Source organism: Somniosus microcephalus, chromosome 4 (assembly GCF_052327205.1).
Source record: "Somniosus microcephalus isolate GS21.2 chromosome 4, FLI_Smic_1.0, whole genome shotgun sequence".
Classification (NCBI taxonomy): domain Eukaryota; kingdom Metazoa; phylum Chordata; class Chondrichthyes; order Squaliformes; family Somniosidae; genus Somniosus; species Somniosus microcephalus.
Window position 1 is genome coordinate 273,580,386 of NC_140990.1, and position 22,889 is coordinate 273,603,274.

Genomic DNA, 22,889 nt, shown 5'->3' on the forward strand with positions numbered 1-22,889 from the left:
ATTACTTCACCCAGATAGTGGTGAACCTGTGGAATTCTCTACCACAGAAGGCAGTAGAGGCCAATACATGAAATATATTCAAGGAGTTGTTGGATATATTTCTTAAGGCTAAAGGGATCAAGGGATATGGGGAGAAAGCAGGGACAGGGTACTGAATTTGGATGATCAGCCATGATCGCATTGAATGGCAGAGCAGGCTCGAGGGGCTGAATGGCCTACTCCTGCTCCTATCTTCTATGTGTTTCTATTAGTTAATAGACAGAAAACAGAGAGTAGGAATAAATGGGTCATTTTTGGGTTCGCAGGCTTTAACTAGTGGGGTACCGCAAGGATCAGTGCTTGAGCCTCAGCTATTCACAATCTACATCAATGATTTGGATAAGGGGACCAAATGTAATATATCCAACTTTGCTGATGATACAAAGCTGGGTGGGAATGTAAGTTGTGAGGAGGATGTAAGGAGGTTTCAAGGGAATATAGACAGGCTAAGTGAGTGGGCAAGAACATGGCAAATGGAATATAATGTGGAGAAATGTGAAGTTATCCACTTTGGTAGGAAAAATAGAAAAGCAGAGTATTTTTTAAATGGAGACTGGGAAATGTTGGTGTTCAGAGGGACCTGGGTGTCCTTGTATATGAATCACTGAAAATTAACATGCAAGTACAGCAAGCAATTAGGAAAGCAAATGGTATGTTGGCCTTTATTACAAGAGGATTTGCATATAAGAGTAAAGACGTCTTACTGCAATTATATAGGGCCCTGGTGAGACCACACCTGGAGTATTGAGTACAGTTTTGGTCTCCTTACCTAAGGAAGGATATACTTGCCAGAGGGAGTGCAACAAAGGTTCACCAGACTGATTACTGGGATGGGGTGGATTGTCCTATGAGGAGAATTTGAGTAGACTAGGCCTATATTCTCTAGAGTTTAGAAGATTTTTTTATTCTTATTCGTTCATGGGATGTGGGCGTCACTGGCAAGGCCAGCATTTATTGCCCATCCCTAATTGCCCTCGAGAAGGTGCTGGTGAGCTGCCTTCTTGAACCGCTGCAATCCGTGTGGTGAAGATACTCCCACAGTGCTGTTAGGGAGGGAGTTCCAGGATTTTGACCCAGTGACGATGAAGGAACAGCGATATACTTCCAAGTCAGGATGGTGTGTGACTTGGAGGGGAGCTTGGAGGTGGTGGTGTTCCCATGCGCCTGCTGCCCTTGTCCATCTAGGTGGAAGAAGTCACGGGTTTGGGAGGTGCTGCCGAAGAAGCCTTGGCGAGTTTCTGCATTGCATCTTGTAGATGATACACACTGCAGCCACGGTACGTCGGTGATGGAGGGAATGAATGTTTAAGGTGGTGGATGGGGTGTGTAGTGTATGTAACCGTCTACCTTTAAGAGACTATTGTATGTAACCGTTCACCTTTAAGAGAACTATTTTAGGTGTGGCACTACTTGTTTGGCTTCTGTATACGGTAATACCGACGGTGACCACACCGGTATATAAGTGCTGTGGCATGATTTATAGGGCAGATTCGCCCTGACCTTCGAATAGTAAAGTCCTGTTGTATGTTACTCCTGAAGTCTGTGTCGTAATTAACTGCACAACCCACAGATTTTACAGTGGCGACGAGTCCGATCGTACCCTGCGGCAACAATAATTTCAAAGCAACGAAAGAGCGTCAAAAAGAGGCAACCGCCCTCGTCATTCGGCTGGGAGAAAACTCAAGGCTGCAGCAATAGAAAGGAGGAAAACTTTAGCGACAAAAACTTCCATCAGCAACAGGCACTGACTGTCCCTTCTGCCACGGTGACTGTGAGTAAGGGAAAGTGAAAAGAATAGCTGGAGGATAAGGGCTGGGCACTCGACCACGGTCGAGGGGGAAAAGGAGCCGGACAAAAAGTCGGGTCCAACGGCGTCGTGAGAGACCGCAACCGGCGGGAAAAGCCGGGCGGTGACTGAAGCCACGAAGCGCTGCGACCGGGGGCGTAGGCGCGGGAAGAGAGAAACTCAGCCGCAGCCGGGGAGAGAAGCACCGGACTGCGAGAGGGCTGGGAGGCGCGATTGGGGTCCGAGCGAGCGGGAGAGGCAGAGCCGACCAAGAGAGACTGCGCGAGAGCCAGTCCAGCGGCTGAACTGTCCTCCGTCAACGGGGTGTAACCAGCGCCGGTAGAGCCGAGTGAGCAGGAGAGAGGCAGAGCCGAGCAAGGGGAACTGTGCGAGAGCCAGTCCAGCGGCTGAACTGTCCTCCGTCAACGGGGTGTACCCAGCGCCGGTAGAGCCGAGCGAGCGGGAGAGAGACAGAGCCGAGCAAGGGGAACTGTGCGAGAGCCAGTCCAGCGGCTGAACCTGTTCGCCGTCAACGGGGTACCCAGAGCCGGTCGCCCTGCCATAAAATTTAAAAAAAGGGAAAGCCTTGAAGCCGACGCGCAGGCTGTGAACCTGAAAGCCAGTGGCCGTCGCCCGTGGGGAAAGTGTACCCCTCCCGCCAGGGAAGAAACGCGGGAAGCGGGAAACCGCCATTGAAGTGGGCGGGGAGAGAAGATAAGAGCGGGAAACCGCCATTTTCGCGGGAAAACCGCCATCTTAGGAAAAAAAAAAAGAAATAATAATTTAAAGAAATACTTGTGTTGTTCCCAAAGAGAGGAAGATGCCTAAGCGTGGTAACATCAACGATTTTAATTCGGAGATAGAAGACTGGGCCACGTACGTGGAACGCATCGAGATCTATTGTGAGGCCAACAAAATAGAAGACGACGACAAAGCTATAACCTTGCTAAACTCGATGGGCGCAAAGACATACGGGCTCTTGAAGCATCTACTATCACCAGCTAAACCGGCGGATCAGACTTTCGATGAGATAGTGGCTGTTCTGAAGGATCACTTGAACCCCACACCGTTGATGTTGGCTGAACGATTCAAATTCTATGCGAGAACGCAACGGAAAGACGAAAGCAACGCGGAATACTTGGTCGAACTGCGTAGACTAGCGAAATACTGCCAGTTTGAAGGGAATCTGACAGAGGCATTGCGAGACAAGTTCGTATGCGGACTGTCCAAGGAAGGGACACAAAAGCGATTACTCGAAGAGAACGACCTTACACTTGACAGGGCTGTCCTTATAGCAGCATCGCACGAAGCCGCAGCGAAAGGAACTGCGGAAATGCAGCGGCACTCGGTGTGGACCAAATTACCTCGAGTATAACAAAATGCTATCGCTGTGGGAAGACAACACACGATCAGAACCAATGCTGGTTTAAGAACCAGGAATGTAGGAAATGTGGCAAACTGGGTCACATCGCTAAGGTATGCCGGTCAGGGAAGAAGACCAACAACCAAAGGAAGCCATCACAGGAAAAGTACAACAAGGTACACAAGGTGGCTGAGAAGAGTTCAGACGAACAGAATTCAGACTCAGACCCAAACGGCCAGGAGCTGGGTAGTCTGAGAATTCATAATGTGAGTAAGGAAGCTGACCTACAAACTATCTGGGTCATGCTAAAAATAGCTGGAATCCAAGTGAAAATGGAGTTGGACACTGGATCAGCTGTATCAGTCATAAATCGAAGGGATTACCACCGGCTCTTCTCACATATACCCTTAAGAGATACCAAGTTCGTATTGCAGACATACACGGGGCATAAAGTATACCCCATGGGAAAGATAAGAGTCAAGGTGAGAGATAGGGGTAAAGAACACCCAAGAATGAACTTATACGTACTACCTGAGGGAGGACCACCACTTCTAGGACGGGAGTGGATCAAGAAAATAGACATGGAATGGCACTACCTACAAGCAATGACGAGTGAGGACTCGGTGCAGACAAGCAGCTCAGACTCTGAGCCGGAAGACGATAAGTCCAGCCCAAGTATGAAAAACAAGGTTAACATGAACTCACTGACTAAGGTTGGAAAAACGATGGCGTGTATAAAGACAGAGAATTTTGAGTCTGTTCAAGTTACAGACATATGCATTACGGAGGAACACCGGGCTCGAACTCAACGTTATCTCAAAGTACGACAACAATTAGAACAATTGAGTTACCGTCTCGTACAAGAGATGAAAACAATGAAAAAGTTCTATGACACCGAATGGGAGAGTCTGGAAAGACAACAGAACCTGCTGGCTCAAGCAGAGAGCGACCATAGAGCCATCGTGACCAATTACCGATCACATCTCCCTTATGATGTTCAGGAGTTAGAATATTTGCATGATCTAGAGATACAGCATAAAGGCAACCCACGCTACACTGAGGATTTTGTTCTGCAATTGGAGACGGAGCTAGTGCAGGCAAGGTTAAGAGAAGCTGAATCGCAGTGTGCACTTAAAGAGATGCAGAAAAAAAATCTTGGGCATAGAAAAGAGAAACGCTTCTTTACCTGATGAGAATAATGTGGCCATGTTGCAAGAGGAGCTTATAGGGGCGAAACTGAAAGAAGCTAAGCAAAGGATGTTGGAACTTGAAACAGAACCAAATCAGCAGTAACCAGCTAGGTCGAACAGAGAAGGAGTGCAATGGTCTACAGGAGAAGGTGCAATATCTCTCAGCCCAGAATAAGGGACTACTCACTCAGTTAAATGAAAGTAAAGGGAAAATGGCTGAGATAGACTGCAAGAATAAAGAAGATTTGATGGCAGTGAGACTTCGAGAGGCAGATAGCATAGCAGCCTTGGCTGAACTCCAACAGAAAATTGCGAAAGAAGCAAATGAAGAGGAATCTTCAGGAAGCCAGGATTTTATTCCAGTTCTTCTCTACGACTCCTTACAAGCAGAGTGTGAGAAGTTGAAAGAACAGTATGAACAGGTCCAGGCTACAATTCTGGAGGGGGTTAACTCGGCAACCTCCGAAAAGCTAGTTTCAGTAGAAGCATATGAGCAACTAAAGGTTGAACATGAGCAAGAAGTCCAAAGGCTGCAGGAAATTCTTGATGAGCTCAAGGCCAAGACAGACTCATCGGTAGAAGTTCCATCCATAGATGAGAAATTAGAGGTGAAAGACATGGCAGAACATGAAAGGCAAGATGTCCAAGAACTCAGAAAATTATTGAAGGAAACCCAAGACAAATATGAGGCGGCAATGACCGAGGTTCAACAACTTGAAGAACAGAGTCAACTGGGAATCCTTTCAGTGGAAGAAAAGGAAACTGTAAGAAACACAGAGACTGTAAGACATGAGCTAGAGAGCATCATGGCACAAGAGCTAGATAGCATCATGGCACAACTTCTCCGAGCGCTGAAAGCCAAAGTCCAAGAGGAAAAGAAGGTGAAAGCATTGGAGGAAAAGGTGGATGAAATGGAGAAGACTCTGATTCACAGTGTTCCCGTGGAAGAGTTAACGGTCAGCCAACTCCTTCATATGTTGAGGGACAAGACTCTGCAATGGGAACAATCTGAACACGAGCTTCAATCTTCAGAGGGAAGGAGTTCGGAGCTCTCAAAAGTTACGGATATAGCTGAGGGTGCAACACGGATTTTACTGGGATGCCAAAAGTACGCTGAATCACGTCAATGGGAACAACAGAATGTTGAAACAGATGCTCCAGTAGAAGGATTGAATAGCCCGATCAATCAATCTCCGATGGAAGGGGAAGTATTGAAGTCATTAGTGAAGGATTTGCAGGAAACCCAGGAAGAGTGGGATGAATATGAACGCATAAAGAAGTCTCTTCAGGAAAGATGTCTAGGGAGGGAACAACAGTCGGCTAACGTCCAGTTGGGTAAGGAAGAAGTAGCAGGCCCTCTCGCTAGACTAGCTCAGGATGACACCGAATATTACCATGACCTGTTGAGTGACACGGAATATTACGAGGACTTGGTCTGCCCAGCTTGTGATGAAAACTCCCAAAGTGCAGAAATCAGGATGAAGCACTTAAAGTCTAAAGGAACATAGGGAGATGGTGGCGCTACAGCTGGCAGCTGATAAGGGAGCCCCGAGAGTCTCCAAGAAGCAAAAAAGGAAAAGCCGAAGCCGAAGATGATAACCATCTAAATCATTATCACTTCTAATGGGAAAGTAGGGAAAAATTACTAAGGCAGTCCAGCTGTTTGTAAAAGTCAGCACTGCTGGTTCAGCAGGACGGAAGTTCAAGCTGTTACGTCAAGGGAAAGACTATTGGATGAGTCACGCTAGCAATGTGAACCAGCTACACCACAGAGATGTTGTTCGGACCGAGTCAAGACCAGAGACTGAATCTGTGAACTGTTCCCACAGTGACTGAACCTGTGAACTGTTTTCCGCAGAGACTATATCTGTAAATTGTTTTACATGAAGTTGAATATGTGTTATGTTTAATGGGGAATACGTATGTTGTAAGCTAAAAAGGGAGGATTGTAGTGTATGTAACCTTCTACCTTTAAGAGACTATTGTATGTAACCGTTCACCTTTAAGAGAACTATTTTAGGTGTGGCACTACTTGTTTGGCTTCTGTATACGGTAATACCGACGGTGACCACACCGGTATATAAGTGCTGTGGCATGATTTATAGGGCAGATTCGCCCTGACCTTCGAATAGTAAAGTCCTGTTGTATGTTACTCCTGAAATCTGTGTCGTAATTAACTGCACAACCCACAGACTTTACAGGGTGTCAATCAAGTGTGCTGCTTTGTCCTGGATGGTGTTGAGCTTCACTCATCCAGGCAAGTGGAGAGTATTCCATCAGACTCCTTACTTGTGCCTTGTACTGTAGATGGTGGAAAGGCTTTGGGGAGTCAGGAGGTGAGACACTCACCACAGAATACCGAGCCTCTGATGTGCTTTTGTTGCCACCACCCTTGAGAGGTGATCTCATTGAAACATACAACATTTTTTACAGGGCTTGACAGGGTAGCAGGGAGGATGTTTCCCCTGGCTGGGGAGTCTCGAACCAGGGGTCACAGTCTCAGAATAAGGGGTCGGCCATTTAGGACTGAGATGAGGAGAAATTTCTTCACTCAGATGGTGGTGAATCTTTGGAATTCTCTACCCCAGATGGCTGTGTTGGCTCAGTTATTGAGTATATTCAAGACAGAGATCGATAGATTTTTTAATATTAAGGGAATCAAGGGATATGGGATAGTGCAGATGAGGTAAAAGATCAGCCATGATTTTACTGAATGGCAGAGCAGACTCGAAGGGCCAAATGGCCTACTCCTGCTCCTATTTCTTATGTTCTTATAGACTGAAGAAGCTGGGGTTGTTCTCCTTGGAGCAGAGAAGATTGAGAGGAGATTTGATAGAGGTGTTCAAAATCATGAGGGGTTTGGACAGAGTAGATAGAGAGAAACTGTTCCCAATATCAGAAGGGTCGAGAACGAGAGGACACAGATTTAAAGTGATTGGCAAAAGAACCAAAGGCGACGTAAGAAAAAACTTCTTTATGCAGCGCGGTGGAAGCAGACTCAATCTTATCTTTCAAAAATATGTATCTGAAGGAAAAATTTGCAGGGCTACGGGGAAAGGGCGGGGGAGTGGGACTAGCTGAGAGTTGGCACAGGCTCGGCGGGCCAAATGCCCTTCTTCCATGTTGTACCAATTCTATGATTCTAAAGATTTACACTAAATAGCAATATATTAATGAATCTTATCAGTTTGCGCTAAATTGTATTTACAACTGATAACTGATTAACGTATGTCCTCCACACCTGGTCTGATCTACATGTGACTCCAATCCAGACCATGTGGTTGACTCTTATTCCCCTCTGAAGTGGCCCAGCAAGCTCACTTATAAATAATTAGGGTGGGGCAATAAATGCAACATGCCAGTGTCATCTACATCCTGAGATAAGCGCAAACAAATAGCAATAATGCACATGCATATATATTTAAACAAGAAAATTAATAATCCAGTTTACGGATTACTTTAAATGTTAATCTCATTTTTGAAGGCCTAGAATACCAGATAGATTTATTTGTGTTGTTTACATATGGCACTTACCATACGCGTTCACCACCGACAGATCCTTATCCATATTTGCCATCATTGAATTTTCATTCTTTTCCGTCGCAATTTGATTATAGACACCTTCAGCTACACCTACTCTGTTGAAACACAAGTCAAAAAAGACGATAAAGTGGAGGCACAAGTATTACAGTGGGCTTGTATTCTTTTATGCACGGAGTTTGCAGAATGTTTAAAAAAAAAAAAAGTTTTTAAAGTGTGGGGGGGGGGGGGGGTGTCCGTGTTGTAAAGAGAACATTTATAGTTATGCTGACCAATACTTCAAATTAAACATACATTTCATCTTACACTGTGCCAGTGTAATCTAAAACTATTTCCCAGTTTTGAAATCATTTTTGAAAGCATCACTATTGGGCCTGTTCAAAATGATAAAATGTATAGAAAATGTAAATAGATTTCCATTGGTTGGTAAATTGAAGCCATTGTGTTAAGGTAAGCACTGGATACATCAAGAAACTTTCACACAAAAAGTTAACGCAATGTGGTATGTTTTGCCCCAGGTGATTATCGGTAATAAATTAAATTATTCAATAAAGGTACTGGATAATTACTTTAAAAATATAGTAGGGTATGTGGAGAATGCCTGGCTTAGTTTGGGTAGAAAGCAAAATAATGGGATTGTGTAAATTCAACCCAAAGCAGGCAAGAAAGAACTCCTTCTGTGTTAAAATTTCAATGTTTCTATTTATCCGGCAATATTTTGCTTAAAAGATAAAATTATCCAGTATTACAATCAAAAGAAAGTATTAAAATAACCATCTAAATGTGATGCAGATCTTTACTTTGCAGCTGCCCATACTATGCCAAGTCATGAGAAAGTTGATGTTGACACTGGGTTTCCAAAATGGAACATGTTTCCACGCATGGACAACTTCAACTTGGATGAAGAAAAAAACCCAGCAAAATAACAAAAAAATGTTTAAAAGTGAAGGGAGCCAAGAATTGTACAGAGCATGCCCTGTAACACCTTGGTGAATGAGTGTTAATTGGTAACTAATCTTGTACATGTCCCAAATACCAAAATGACAATTGCAGTAAAGATCCAGAAAAGTTATTAATCAAATTCCTGTAGTGAGATTGCTTCAATCCAGTTGTTTCTTTTGTTTTTTTTTTTTAAGTCCTACCTCAGAGGACCATGCATCAGCAGACAGCCCTCTGACCACAGAACTAACATTAAAGCTTCCTTGATGTTTGCGGACACTAAAGCACAGCTAGACAAGTTCTGCAAAACCCAAGTTCAAAGCTTTACCCCAGTTGTGTTGAATTACTTTGCTGGATTTAATCAGTACTAATCCCTTTACTAATTTTGATGGCCTCCCAACAGGACCTCTCTAACCTGGAATGGTTTATTAGTTTTGGATTGCAGGCCTAATTTTAAAGTTCCACTCATTGTAGGAAGAGGTGTATTGAGCAAAATCAGCCTTTTCAATTATGACTTTCCAGTGGTTGAGATATCCAATGAATCCTGCTTAATAAATGGCAACAGGCTTTAAATATTCAACATTTTACATCGCTGAAAGACACTTTTGCCTCATACTTGCTGTGGATCTTTTACACTCTAGACAACTGGAACGCAATGTCACAATATAATGTACATTATGCCTCATAGCCATACTATTCTTGTACATCATAAGCGACAGCAAGCAAACTTACGCTCTATTTAAGTATTAAATTACTTTTGCGCTTAAAAGGTTAGATTAGGTAAATCGAGCAGACAATATTTTGGGAACAGTTTAAATATGATTGTGAAACAGTCTTATAAAGTACACAAGATGCCACCAACACTATCCTTCACTAGTACTTACTTGCCCTCGGATTTCGTATCAGTTTGTTTATCTGTTGCCGTAGAGGGACTATGCACACCTGAGTGTTCAGGTACTGAAGTCTGTGCATTTTCAGAATTGGATGGAAAATCTATGGAAACATGCGGGCACAGTGCCTCTTCTCCTTTCTGAACAATAGTACCTTCTGCATCATCAATGTCTAGAGCTCTTGTCTCTTCCGTTTCAACAATCTCCTCAAGGTTATATTCAGATCCAATGCCAGCTGCACTCAGGAAAACAAGAGTCAAGTATCAGCATTAATGAACAAGCTACAGCACTTCATCAATTTACAAAGCGGTTTATCAAAATAAAAGGTTCAGCAACTGAGCACACATCTTTCAGATCTGTATTTTGAAAGGAAAAATAACCCCTCAAAACAAACTCATTAAACAACATGTTGCAACAAGTATATGTTTTTTTAAAATCTTTTATTCATCAGATAATAAACCTGCACAAATTCTCCTAGAATACTGGCAACACACACATCTTTCATGCTGAGTGGGTCACAATATTCAATTTCAAAATCCATTGAAAACTTATCAGGCTCTGTCGATGACAAAATCCATTATAAAAATGTCAACATTTACCTGCAAATGCTTCTGACCTAACATTAATGGCAACCTACCTTGTCTCATATGGCGACAGTATATATGGTCTAATGGCAAAAAAAACACTGCTTTACGTCTGCTTGAAGTTGCAGGCTCTGGCTACTGGGTGGGTTATGGCATGAACTGAGATTATTTCCGTTAGTGCTGGTGGATCCTGACGTGCTCTGCTTTGAGGTATACATAATTATGATAATGAGTCAACATCAAAAATTGGGTGCAAACAGGATACCATCCTGACTGATACCAAGCCTGCCAAAACTTGCACCGACCCGCAACAGTGCACAGCTGATCCCACTAGCTCGAATGTACTGCCCTTGTGGCATATTCCTTTCCAAGCTCCCGAATCTATCATGATGGGGCTTCTTCCATAGCAGCCTTCCACCCCAAAGTGAACACTGATGTTGGCACCTCAACTGACTTCCATCTGAGAATTGTATCTGGCACTTGCTTTTGCATCTAGACCTGGTGGACAGGGCTGCTGGAGGTGCTGTTGTGTTCTGGAGGAGTCCAGGAGGTATCTCAATTGTTGGTCTTCAGATAGGGGGCTGCCAGACTTTGGTTGAGCCATGATGTGAAAACCTTTGGAAGGCTACTTTGGGAAGAAAGGTGCAAGTTGCTGCTGAGAGCAGGGTGTACCAGGCAAATCCCTTTTCTGCTGGCGGGTTGCGGTGGGGAGGGGGCGGAGAAAGTGGGCTGCAAGGGAATGGTTGTAGGTTCACCATGTCCTTTCTTCCTGTGGGTGTTGTTTTTGCTTGCTGCCTGGCAGCAGGGGTGAACCAACTCAGATATGAATTGGAATTTGAAGTGAATGACTTTGCAACATGTATAATTTGTACTTGATCAGAAATTCTACATTCAGTCGATGTAAACAGTACCCCTTCATACAAATTATGAAATGCCATGACTGCCACAAACAAGAGCTCAGCTTGCCAGATCCCAGCCAACAGATCAGCTGTATCCCTCCCTCCTATTTGATATTAAAGCTGCCAGAAGGATTTTTCACGGTCAACGTTTCCCATTTACAGCACTGAGCTGTGCATTTGGAATTCATATTAAGGAATACTCTGTGTGGTAAACCACTTTTATCGTTCACTATCGTTACACTATGGTTATCACTGTTTATATCGTTACACTATGGTTATCACTGTTTACACTGTTGTATCACTACACTAGGTCACCTCTTGTCACGCTGTTATACCTGGGCTGACCACAGCTGACTCCGCCCCATGGCTCCGCCTGCTTGCCCAGGTATAAAGGTGGTCGACTGGCTGGTATTCCTCCTTGTTGGATCCGATCACCCACGAGGGTGGGCTCTGTTATTTAGCCAATAAAAACCTATAGTTACTAACTTAACTCGTCGCTTTTCATGAACTGAATTGATAGGTATATCAATTTTATTGGCTAAATTTTGAAATGTCTTCAACGGAGCAGCCAAACGACCAGTCAGACGTACAGCCTCAGCCAAACGGCCATCTACAACAGCCCCAGCAGCCGGCCTGGCTGCGAGCCCTCCGACCGCCGTACCTGGATCTAAACCCACAGGCAGCGAACTCAGCCCTCGACTTCGAACACTGGCTGAGCTGTTTCGAATCCTACCTGGGAGAATCCGGCATGCCTCCGGGATCCAAACTAAGAGTTCTGACCGCCCAGGTGAGCCCTAAAGTATTTGCATTCATCCGGGACCTTGCTACATACGAGGACGCCCTCAACCTGCTGAAAGAGCAGTACCGGAGCCCTGTAAATTCTATGTATGCCAGACATCTCCTAAGATCCCGCTCGCAACAGCCAGGAGAGTCTGTAGATGAATTTTTACGGGCGCTACAAACACTCGGCAGGGACTGTGACTTTAAAGCTGTAACGGCTGCAGAAAATACTGAAGGGAATATCCGCGATGCCTTCGTGAAAGGCCTTCGGTCCGACTACTCACGGCAAAGACTGCTCGAATCAAAGGACCTCGACTTGAATACAACGGCAGCCCTCGCTCGCTCTCTGGAAGTGGCCCATCGGGACCTCGAGGCGTACTCCAGGTACTGTGCTACGCGACCCTGGGACTCGGGCTCGACCCCGGCCGCAATACCCCTCGCACCGCTGCCTCTGGGACCTACCACAGCGTCGGCGTCCCGGAACCGATCGGGACCGCCACCCCCGGTACCGGCTGCGACATCGGAGCCCCGCGATCGGGCCGCCGGCTGCTTCTTCTGTGGCCAGGCGAAACACCAGAGGGCGCGCGCTGCCCTGCAAGAAACGCGACCTGCTCCGACTGCCACGAGAAAGGCCACTTCGCGAAGGCCTGCAGGGGGAAAGCCACAGACGCCAGCAGTGCCTCATGCGAGCTGTGGGGCGGCCATCTTTCATCAAGGCCACAGATGCCAGTATCCCCTCGTGTGAGTCGTGGGGGCGGCCATCTTTGATCAAGGCCACCGACGCCGGCAGTGCCTCATGTGAGTTGTGGGGGCGGCCATCTTCTCCGCCATTTTATTCAACGTCGTGGGCACCGCCATTTTGTTCACCACACTCGACCGCCACCTTGTCTCCAGACCCGACCACCGCCTCACCCGCAGACTACAGCAGCTCGCTCAGCCATACACTAGCCTCCGTCACACTTGACCAAGCTCGCCCGCATCACCTGTCCAAGTCCATGATGGACATCAAAGTAAACGGCCACGCCACGACCTGCCTGTTTGACAGCGGAAGCATGGAGAGTTTCATCCATCCAGACACGGTGAGCCACTACTCCCTCACTGTCCGGCCAACGCGCAACCGGATCTCGATGGCGTCGAGGTCCCATTCTACAGACATCAGCGGCTACTGTGTTGTGACCCTGTCGGTTAGGGGCACGGAGTATAAAAATTTTAAACTTCTCGTCCTGCCCCAGCTCTGCGCTGCCGTCCTACTAGGGCTGGACTTCCAATCCCACCTTCAGAGTGTCACTTTGGCATACGGTGGACCCCTCCCCCCACTCACAGTCGACAACCAGCAGCTTTTAAACCGCCCACCGCGTACCACCTGCGGCCTATCCACCCTCAAGGTCCCGCCCCCCTCCCTGTTCGCCAACCTCACCCGCGACTGTAAACCCGTCGCTACCAAGAGCAGGCGGTACAGCGCCGGGGACAGAGCTTTTATTAGCTAAAGCATAAAATTACAAAGGGATATCGACAGATTAAGTGAATGGGCAAAACTATGGCAAATGGATTTCAATGTAGGCAAATGTGAGGTCATCCACTTTGGACCTAAAAAGGATAGGACAGGGTACTTTCTAAATGGTGAAAAGCTAAAAACAGTGGAGGTCCAAAGAGACTTGGGGGGGGGGGGGGGGGGTCCAGGTACATAGATCATTAAAATGTCATGAACAGGTACAGAAAATAATCAAAAAGGCTAATGGAATGCTGGCCTTTATATCTAGAGGACTAGAATACAAGGGGGTAGAAGTTATGCTGCAGCTATACAAAGCCCTGGTTAGACCACACCTGGAGTACTGAGCAGTTCTGGGCACCACATCTTAGGAAGGATATATTGGCCTTGGCATGAGTGCAATGTAGGTTTACCAGAATGATACCCGGACTTCAAGGGTTAAATTACGAGTAGAGATTGCACAAATTAGGGTTAAGGGGTGATCTGATTGAACTTTTCAAGATATTAAGGGGAACTGATAGGGTAAATAGAGAGAAACTATTTCCACTGGTTGGGGATTGTAGGACTAGGAGACATAGTCATAAAATTAGAGCCAGACCTTTCAGGACTGAAATTAGGAAACATTTCTACACACAAAGGGTGGTAGAAGTTTGGAACTCTCTTCTGTAAATGGCAATTGATGCTGGATCAACTGTTAATTTTAAATCGGAGAGTGATAGCTTTTTATTAACCAAAGGTATTAAGGGATATGGGCCAAAGGCGGGTATATGGAGTTAGGTCGCAGATCAGCCATGATTTCATTGAATGACGGAACAGGCTCGAGGGGCTGAATGGCCTACTCCTATTCCTATGTTACCTGCCCTCTGAAATGGCCAAGCAAGCCACTCAGTTAAGGGCAATTAGGGATGGGCAATAAATGCTAGCCTTGCCAGCGACACCCACATCCTGTGAATTAATTTTTTTAAATGGAGCCATGATGGAGGCATTCTAAAAACCTGATGGAATGACCAACGTTCCACATTCAGTAGGTATCTTGGAGAAATGCTTCCACCAGTGAGATGCTTGGAATTCCAGGTACAGCCAGTCAGTATTCATGTCAGCAGCAAACCTACACAAAGTGACTGTAGAAACTAACTCAAAAGCAGAGCCCAGTATGACTACAGCACTAATCCCTGGCATTGATGCAGGTCCTTCAGTGTTAGTCACAGTTACGGGTAACAGGTCTTCTGTAATCCCTACAGTCGCTTATGCAGTCATCAACCATTGCCAGCACATCCACAGTCAACGTACAAAAGCTCATGACACCACAAGGACAAACACAATAGCAAAACAAATCGAATACATACATCACTAACGTTGTAGAACTTAATTAAATTAATTCAGTGTTACTAGATCTTGTAGTCTGTCATTCTTTCATTGTGCAGAAAGTAAACCATCAGTTGCCCAAAAGACAAACAAAAACAAATGCAATACACAATAAAAATGGATTGGCAACTAACAGTTCCACAACTGTAAATATGTTCAAAAGAAAATACAGTGTCAAATGACTGAGCGCAGGAGACTGGAGACCCTCTCGTATTCACCTCTCTGTGACAAACGTTGAAAGCAGTAGTGACCTTTATTGTCATCACCGTGAAATGTGGATGTTTGACTATCCCTGCAGGTCTTCATAAACCCAGGTGACACAACTTCTGGTAAACATGACCCTCCTCAAAACATTCCCGCTGCCTAGATAACAGAGACTGTTGTGGTAGGCCGTGCTCCAACTTAGGAGCCTTTTATACCCTCTGTTTTTCTGGACCTCCCTCTGCAATTTTCCTTGTCACAACATATTGTGGTATAATTGGGAAACCTCAAGACTAGTCGCTGCATCACTGGTATTTGCAACTCCTTGCATTCATAATCCTCAATAAATCTGTAATGCCTACCTTTCCATGCGTCTCTTATGACTGTGAAATGCCGCATTAATAGCTTTTAACTAGGGGGTTTAAATCAAGTTTATTTGGACTTTCCCCCCCAAAATGTTCTAGAGGCTTTTAAACACCTATTTGAGTGGTCGGAATGCTCAGAGCACATATGATTAATCAACGGCCCATCTTCCAACATTCCACCACTCTTCATGAAAGTCTACTTTTTTTTTTCTCCTTGATCAACATAAAGATGTCAGCCCCAGATTTGTACACAAACAAAATACTTAGAAAACCGACAGTAAGAGCATTCTCTAGGACATAGAACAGATAAATCACAGTAAGATGATAAATTCAGGAGAACAAGAGTGGTCTTTGGTGCATGATAACAGAAGAGATGGTGGAAATAGAACAGAAATAATTTCATTAAGTTGAAGAAAAAGACATCAACAAAGGAGACAGCAGACTTGGCATAGGAGGGAAGATGAAGCATTTCACAGAACAGTTACAGTCCAGCCACTTCATTCTTGCAGTAGAACTGGATTTTTACATCTGTAGACAAGAATGAAAGTGGTCAATTACTTGAGATTTTTTTTTTTTAAAAAGCTACTTTCATTGGAATATTTGCAGGGTGGGGGGGATGATTTTAATAAATCTGGGCATGGGAGTAGCCAGTGATTTGTAAATTTCTATTCCCATGAGAGACTTATTTCAAACTTCAACTTACCAGTAATTGGATACAATAACTTTATTTCAAATTTGACTACATAAAAGAAACATTAATGTCAAAGAAGTTCAAAGTGGTTACCCATATTCTTAGAGGTAAGCATTTGTCTCTTTTTCTAGGGCGTAGGGAGAAATGCTTGCAGGACCCATCCTCAGGAAATTGAATGTGTTGGGTAGAACCAATGAGAGTGGCTCATTCCTCATGGAGTAATGGAACACTCACAAACTTACTTTAAACCAATTTTCTGCACAATGAAGACAGATTAAAATTGCAATACCTCTTCCCTTCACAAAAATATCTAACGACGCTCGTTACCTAGTTTACTCAATAGTCCATACTTCAAGACTGAGTAGTTAATTTTTCTACTGGCAGTAAATTAAAACAAGCATCACACAGCAATTGTGATTTAAAATATACTGAAATTGGGTTAATTTTTTTTATTTTTTTTAAAGGTTTAATTTTAAATGAGTTGAAAATGATCCTTCGCTCTAAACCGTGCAATTGCATATTTTAGTGCTATAGCTTCATTTAACATTTTTCTAAACAGAAACCTAACAAGAAGCAAGTTGATTTTTATTTATTTATATATATATTTTTTTTTGAAGAGTCACATACACATACACATGAAATTCAAAGTCATCACAAGTTATTGAATGGATACGTGATAAGATGAACTTCCACATTTCAAACAGAACTCTACTTCCATCTGTGTTCATTTTTTCCAAACAGAGGAGGACATTTAATGGGGTAGAAATTTGTCTTGGACGGGAGCGCCAATCAGGCGATAGGGTGATTGGTAGCACATTTTACACTCCGCTTGATTTTCTTTCCCATTGGCTTCAATGTAAAATGGGCGGCCAATTCGCTATCGCTAGTTTTGCACTCCAGCCCAAGCTGAATTTCTACCCCATTAAATGTAAATGGATTCACATTTAAAAAAGAGTTGTACTAACTGGTCATAAAATTAAACGGCCTCCTTTTAATTAAATGTTTCAAGCAGTATATTCTATATGGTTTTGAAACAGTACGTACTACAGTATATTGTTTTAGAACAGAGTTTTGTGTTATAATATATAACATTTTTTTTTTTTTTTTTAAATAGCCAAACTGATCAGAATTCTCATTTAAGGAAATTATACACAGATGCTTCTTGGGAAAGGCTTGATAATTGCTGATAAATGAGAAACATTTTTACCTTGATCATCACCTGATGTGGAGGACATTTTAATAACGGAAGCCTTATCTGCAGCATCAGGACTCGGGCACGAGGCCGCTGATCCCAGATTAGAATCTGGCAAAACAAAAAAGCAACATTATTGTCGAGACAGAAATACCATATTTCCATTTATCTGTTATCTCTATTGAAATCTTAAAGTTACATCTGTACTACATGTGCTTCGGCAATGATTACTTTGGAATTCTTACAACAGCTCAAAAGATTTGTACATCAATCTTTAACACAAATTCTTCAATCAGAACAAACACTACATAGATTTTGAACCAGTTGAATACTTGATATAAATCAACTGAAAAGTAATTCATCTTTAACTGGCAAGAATTTATAAATTTCTTAAATGTTTGATAAAGTTGAATAATGTTTAACTATCCAAATATAAAAAGTCTTCATACTTCTTTCTAACGTGCAATTTAATCTTTTGCTTCTGAGAACATTGCATAGTTCAGAAAAAACTACTAAATCTAAAAATTCAAGTCTTATTTTACAACTTACTGTATTAGGTAGCACCTTCTCAAGTCTCATACACCTTCACACAGAATTAATTACTTTGAGGTAATAGAAACATTGTAAACATTGCTGCAGCACCTTAAGTGTTTGCTCCAAGAGTACCCGGGTTCTGATGGTGGCTTTTTTTTTTATATATAGATGTGCTGAAAGTGTTGTATATAGGGCTTGAAAGAAATAGAAGACTTAAAACTTATAAAAAGCTTTCTCACATTTCTCAGAAACAGCTCAATTCAATTCACATACTGCAAATTATTTTGAAGTGCATGGAGTTATGTAGGCAAATGTAGCATACATTGTACGTGCAGAAAGATCTCACAAACAGCATTACATTAATGGTCATTATAATCTTGTTTTGGGCGGTACTGATTGAAGGAAGTGTGTTGGCCAGGAGCCACAGGAACTCCCTGCTTCTCCTTGTCCCTCTGCTCCACTATCGACAGCCACTCCTTCAGCCAGTATGCTACTGCTCTCTGGACCTCTCCACCCAGGTCTCTTCCATCTTGCTAACTCATCCCCTCCAAAAACCTGGGGAAATCCTCTTCTTCCAACTATGCCATCAGAACCCCCTCCTCTTTTCCCTTGCTCAGCATCTACCATATCCCTTTCCTCTTTATTATGAAAAGCTCCAAGACATCTCCTTGCGCATGTAAACTGATACATAAATGCAATTTATTGTTGATGAAGAATAGTGCAATGGGATCTACAATGTTCATTTAATTAACCAAAACAAGCAGATACGCTTGGTTTAACACTTCATCTGAAGAATAATACCTCACACAGTGCAAAATTTCCTCAGTGCTGCACTGGAGTGTGAGCTTAGATTAGGAGTTAAAATTCTTAGGGCTAGAAATTTGTTATAGCCAAGGAATGGGCAGTGTTAGGACAAAAAATGGTGAATTAGTGCCAGGCGAAAATGCTCTAGACTGCATGCAAAATTCGTCCTCACTGCTCAATAAAATGATTGGAGTCATAATTCAAGTCTAAAAACCTAAGCTCATTGGCGTTACACTTAAAGGCTGGACGCATATCGGGTGCAGTCTAATCGTAACTCATGATTGCCACAGGCTTTTTTCACTACTTAAACGGGAGGTTCACTGATGCTGTAGCACCTCATTCTCAGCATTGTTGGCAGTGCAGCTGCCTCAACAACCATAAGAAGGAGGACAAGGAGAAGGAGCACTTATTTACAAATCCTCATGGCAGATCGCTGCCCCAGGGAGAGAGCCCACAGGTTTTCCTATGAAGCTTTGGAGGCATTGGTTTTAGTGCTGGAGAGAAGGCGGGCAGTCCCGTACCCACCAACTGGCAGGAGGCCTCACCACAGGTCTGCTGCACTATGTGGAGGGAGGTGGCACACCACATCACGGACTGCCCGCCCGGAAGCCCGATTGTTCGGCTGCCTCCTCCCTGTTCCTTGTCTTCTTCCTCCTCCCTCTGCGCACATGTTCCCGTCTTTCTCGCTGCCTACATTCCCTCCACCATAGATCCTGGAGGGCGAGGTGGCATGCCAGTACAGTCCCCATTAATCTTACCAAGTGTTGCAGTTTGAATCTTTAAAGAATAAATGTAGCTACTTTGTACTTGCCACAAGACTCCGAATACAGAAGAACCTTGAAATTACTCAATTAAACTGTTGCAGTAGCTGAAATTAACAAAAAGCCACTGATACTGCACTAACCCGACAGGTACGAGTGATTACTGATGATCCCTTTAAATAAAGTCCCTGCAGCCGGCTTCCTGGTGCTGCATGCCAGCTCTCCCTGTAGGTGTTTACTCCAAGCAGCGAGGCAAGTGGCTAAAAGCAATTTGGGAAATCGGGCGTTCAGTGAGATTGTCACTAACATCACAATCTCCCTGGCGTTGAGGTCCTCGGCGATAGCTGTTACCGGCAGTGCTACAGGGGGTCCCGATTTGGTGTGTGCCGCTGGATTTGCCTCACCTGTCGGTACTGGTCTCAATGCCGCATTAGCACCATCTACTGGTGCTAACGGGAGGCGCTAAGGGGACAAATTTCCCCCCCTTAGTATGGGCCTGAAACCCACAGACTTCTGATTGAGATGCTACATTATTAACAACCGAGTCGTCAGACAAATCTTACATGGGTCCTGAACTCATGACAATTTCTTCTGGTCAATTCTTGCTTCAATACAATACAGGTGTTCCATTGTACATGGAAGTTATAACACAAAAACAGGCCATTTTCATTTGGCCCAACCAGTCCGTGTCAGCGTTTATCCTCCAAATAATAGCAAATAGATCTAATCACATTACATTACACACTTGCAGCCGGGCGGCCATCATTCGCGGGTTCAATGCGCTTTAGCTCCGACTCATCCAAAAATCAGAATATAGACCATCACATCTGGGCCACATCGCAGTTAATCTGGTACAACAGTTTACATTTCTAAATATTCACCATTTCCTTCATTTGCCTTGATACAGTGTGCCCCGTAGAAAGCTAAAAAGATACTACAGGAAACTTTGTGTTATCCGGAGGCGAACCATCCGGCAAGCTCGAGCCACCGGCAAAAATCAGGAGCCATTTTTTATTCTTTTCGTTTCTTTGCTTTTTTTGAACAGTCAAGCTCTGCAACGTCTGTAGCTAAGCAACAGCTTCAGCCAGAGACGCTTGCCAACTGTTTAGAGGCTGTTGCTAAGCAACAGGGTTTGTTGATTCATACGGAGATGAAAATCTCCGTATGTCTCCGTATGTTTCAACATTAGCTCTGGAGTGTCCGGCAGTTTTGAGGGAACGGCAGCAGCTCGGTCCCATCGGTGCGGATAGCACAAAGTTTCCTGTAGTAAGCAGTCTATAGTTAGATGCAGGGTGCAAAACACAGCAGAAGCCCTATTTAATAATCAGAAGTCTTATCATTAGATCTGCAACACCACAATTAGGGAAGAAATAAAATTTTGAAGAAAAACATGCAACTCAGATTCATAACATTTTAACCAAGTGTTCCAATTTAGCAGACAACTGAAATTTCTCCCCCAACCTGTTACCTAAAAGCTATAACGTTTAGAAAACTGATTTTCTTTGTGATGTTAGGATGCCATATTGCAAGTTAGCTAAAAAGCTTGTGCAATATTAACACCCATTACATACTACCAGAGCATTATTATTGGACTGATAAAGAACACATGAAAACCAAGGGCTGTGCAGCAGATACATTTTTATATTGTTATCTTCAGTTTAGCATCTTTTTGTTAATATAGCCTCACATTAGCTGGACAGTCTTCCAGATAAAGGAGTTTCCATTTATTTAGTCTGGCAGAGAACATTCAATCTAGATAAATGCATGTGTGTAGGGCTAATACCAAACATATGTATACCGTGCTCGGTCCTGAATTGAAGTCTGTTAAGAGGGAAAGAGGCCTAGGTGTTATAGTGCACATGTTTTAAAGGTTCACAACCAGTGCAGAGAGGCTATAGCGAAATTAAATAGACTATTAGTGCGTATAGCTAAGATGATTACATATAAAACAAAAAGCACCATAGTCTCCTTGTACAAGACCTTGGTTCAGCGCCAACTGGAATATTTTGTCCAGTTCTTGTCCCCTCAAGATGGGAGATAGAGGAGGGGCACTATGTTAATACTTAGTTTAAAACACTTAACGAGAGACTCAAATAGCTTGGTCTTTTTACTCTAGAAAAGCATAGGCTTCGGGGTGATTTGACTGAAGCATTTAAATGATGAAGGAACTAGACTGTACATCAGGACAGATTATTTGAATGAGATAAGTTAGGAAAAATGAGGGGCATGCATTTAAGTTACGCAAGTCTAGAACTAAGTTGGATGTCAGTAGGTTTTCCTTCACGCAGAGGATCATCAACTTTGGAATAAGTTGTTGGCTTGAGCAGCGAGTGTGGATTTGCTGTTAATGTTCAAAAGGAACTGGACAAATTCCTGGAGGTGGCTGATATTACAAACAGGTGGCACACAAACAGGTAAGTGGGATGTTGGATGATGCATTTTGGCAGAAGGAACAGGGAGAGGCAATATACACTTAATGACACAGTTTTAAAGAGTGTGCAGGGACAGAGGGACCTGGGAGTTAATGTGTATGGGTCTCTGAAGGTGGCGGGACATATTGAGAGAGTGGTTAGCAAAGCATGTGGGATCTTGGGCTTCATAAATAGAGGTATATGTTGCATATAAGTGGGATGTTGGATGATGTAACTCGTGGTCACCGCTATCTCCTGGAACTCATTTTTGATCACCTTCGGGGTCAGAGAGGAATTTCTCTGAATTTTTTCCATTTGAATTGACCCAAGGTTTTTTTTCGCCATCTGTTTTTTTGCCTCTCTCAGGACATGACATGGCAGCAGGTGGGTGGGGGACATTGTGGATCATGTTGCTCAGTTGCAACATAACTGAATGGATCAGATTCAATAAACCAGCCGCTCTTTGTCCATCTTTTTCTATGTACAGTATCTCAAAATCCAAAGGTCAACTGGAGCGTGTCAACATGGTGTTTGGACCTGCTGCATTACATTGTGGTTAAACACAAGTTTATGCCAAGTCCCTGCATTCAGCCATACTGTCAGCAGATGGCACTGTCCTGTGGTTATAATAAGGAAATAACTTTATATGGTGCCTTTCACATCTTCAGGATGTTGCAAAGCACTTTACAGCGAATTAATTAATTTTTAAGAGCAGTCACTATTTTTGTAGGTAAATGCAGCAGCAATTTGTGTACAGCATGATCCCACAAACAGCAATGAAATGATTGACCACATCATCTGTTTTTGGTGGTTGCAGTTAAGGGTTAAATCTTGGCCAAGACACCAGGAGAATGCCGCTGCTCTTCTTCAAATAGTGACATGGGATCGTTTATGCACACTTGAGGTGGTGTAGGTGCAGCCTAGGTTTAACCTCTTATCCGAGTCAACTGAAAACCTGGTGGCAGCCCTAAGACTCATTATCCTACTTGATCCTTTTGCTGCAGTTTAACATGCGAATCAGGCAGAAGGAAATCCAATCTCACCTGGTTTAAGAGGGCTGCTGGAA

The 22,889-nt window shown here is 43.7% G+C and overlaps 1 protein-coding gene across 3 annotated transcripts in view; it reads right to left on the reverse strand.

Moving 5' to 3' along the window:
* Nucleotides 1-22,889, reverse strand: part of cobll1b (cordon-bleu WH2 repeat protein-like 1b) — a 218,859-nt gene that overhangs the window by 16,908 nt on the left and 179,062 nt on the right. For all 3 annotated transcript variants that reach the window (XM_085986435.1, XM_085986434.1, XM_085986436.1), the window contains 3 exons: nucleotides 17,329-17,424; nucleotides 9,742-9,982; nucleotides 7,913-8,016 (listed from right to left, as the gene is read on the reverse strand). In XM_085986435.1, the coding sequence (XP_085842561.1) occupies nucleotides 7,913-8,016; nucleotides 9,742-9,982; nucleotides 17,329-17,424 (441 nt within the window). The remainder of the gene's footprint in view (nucleotides 1-7,912; nucleotides 8,017-9,741; nucleotides 9,983-17,328; nucleotides 17,425-22,889) is intronic.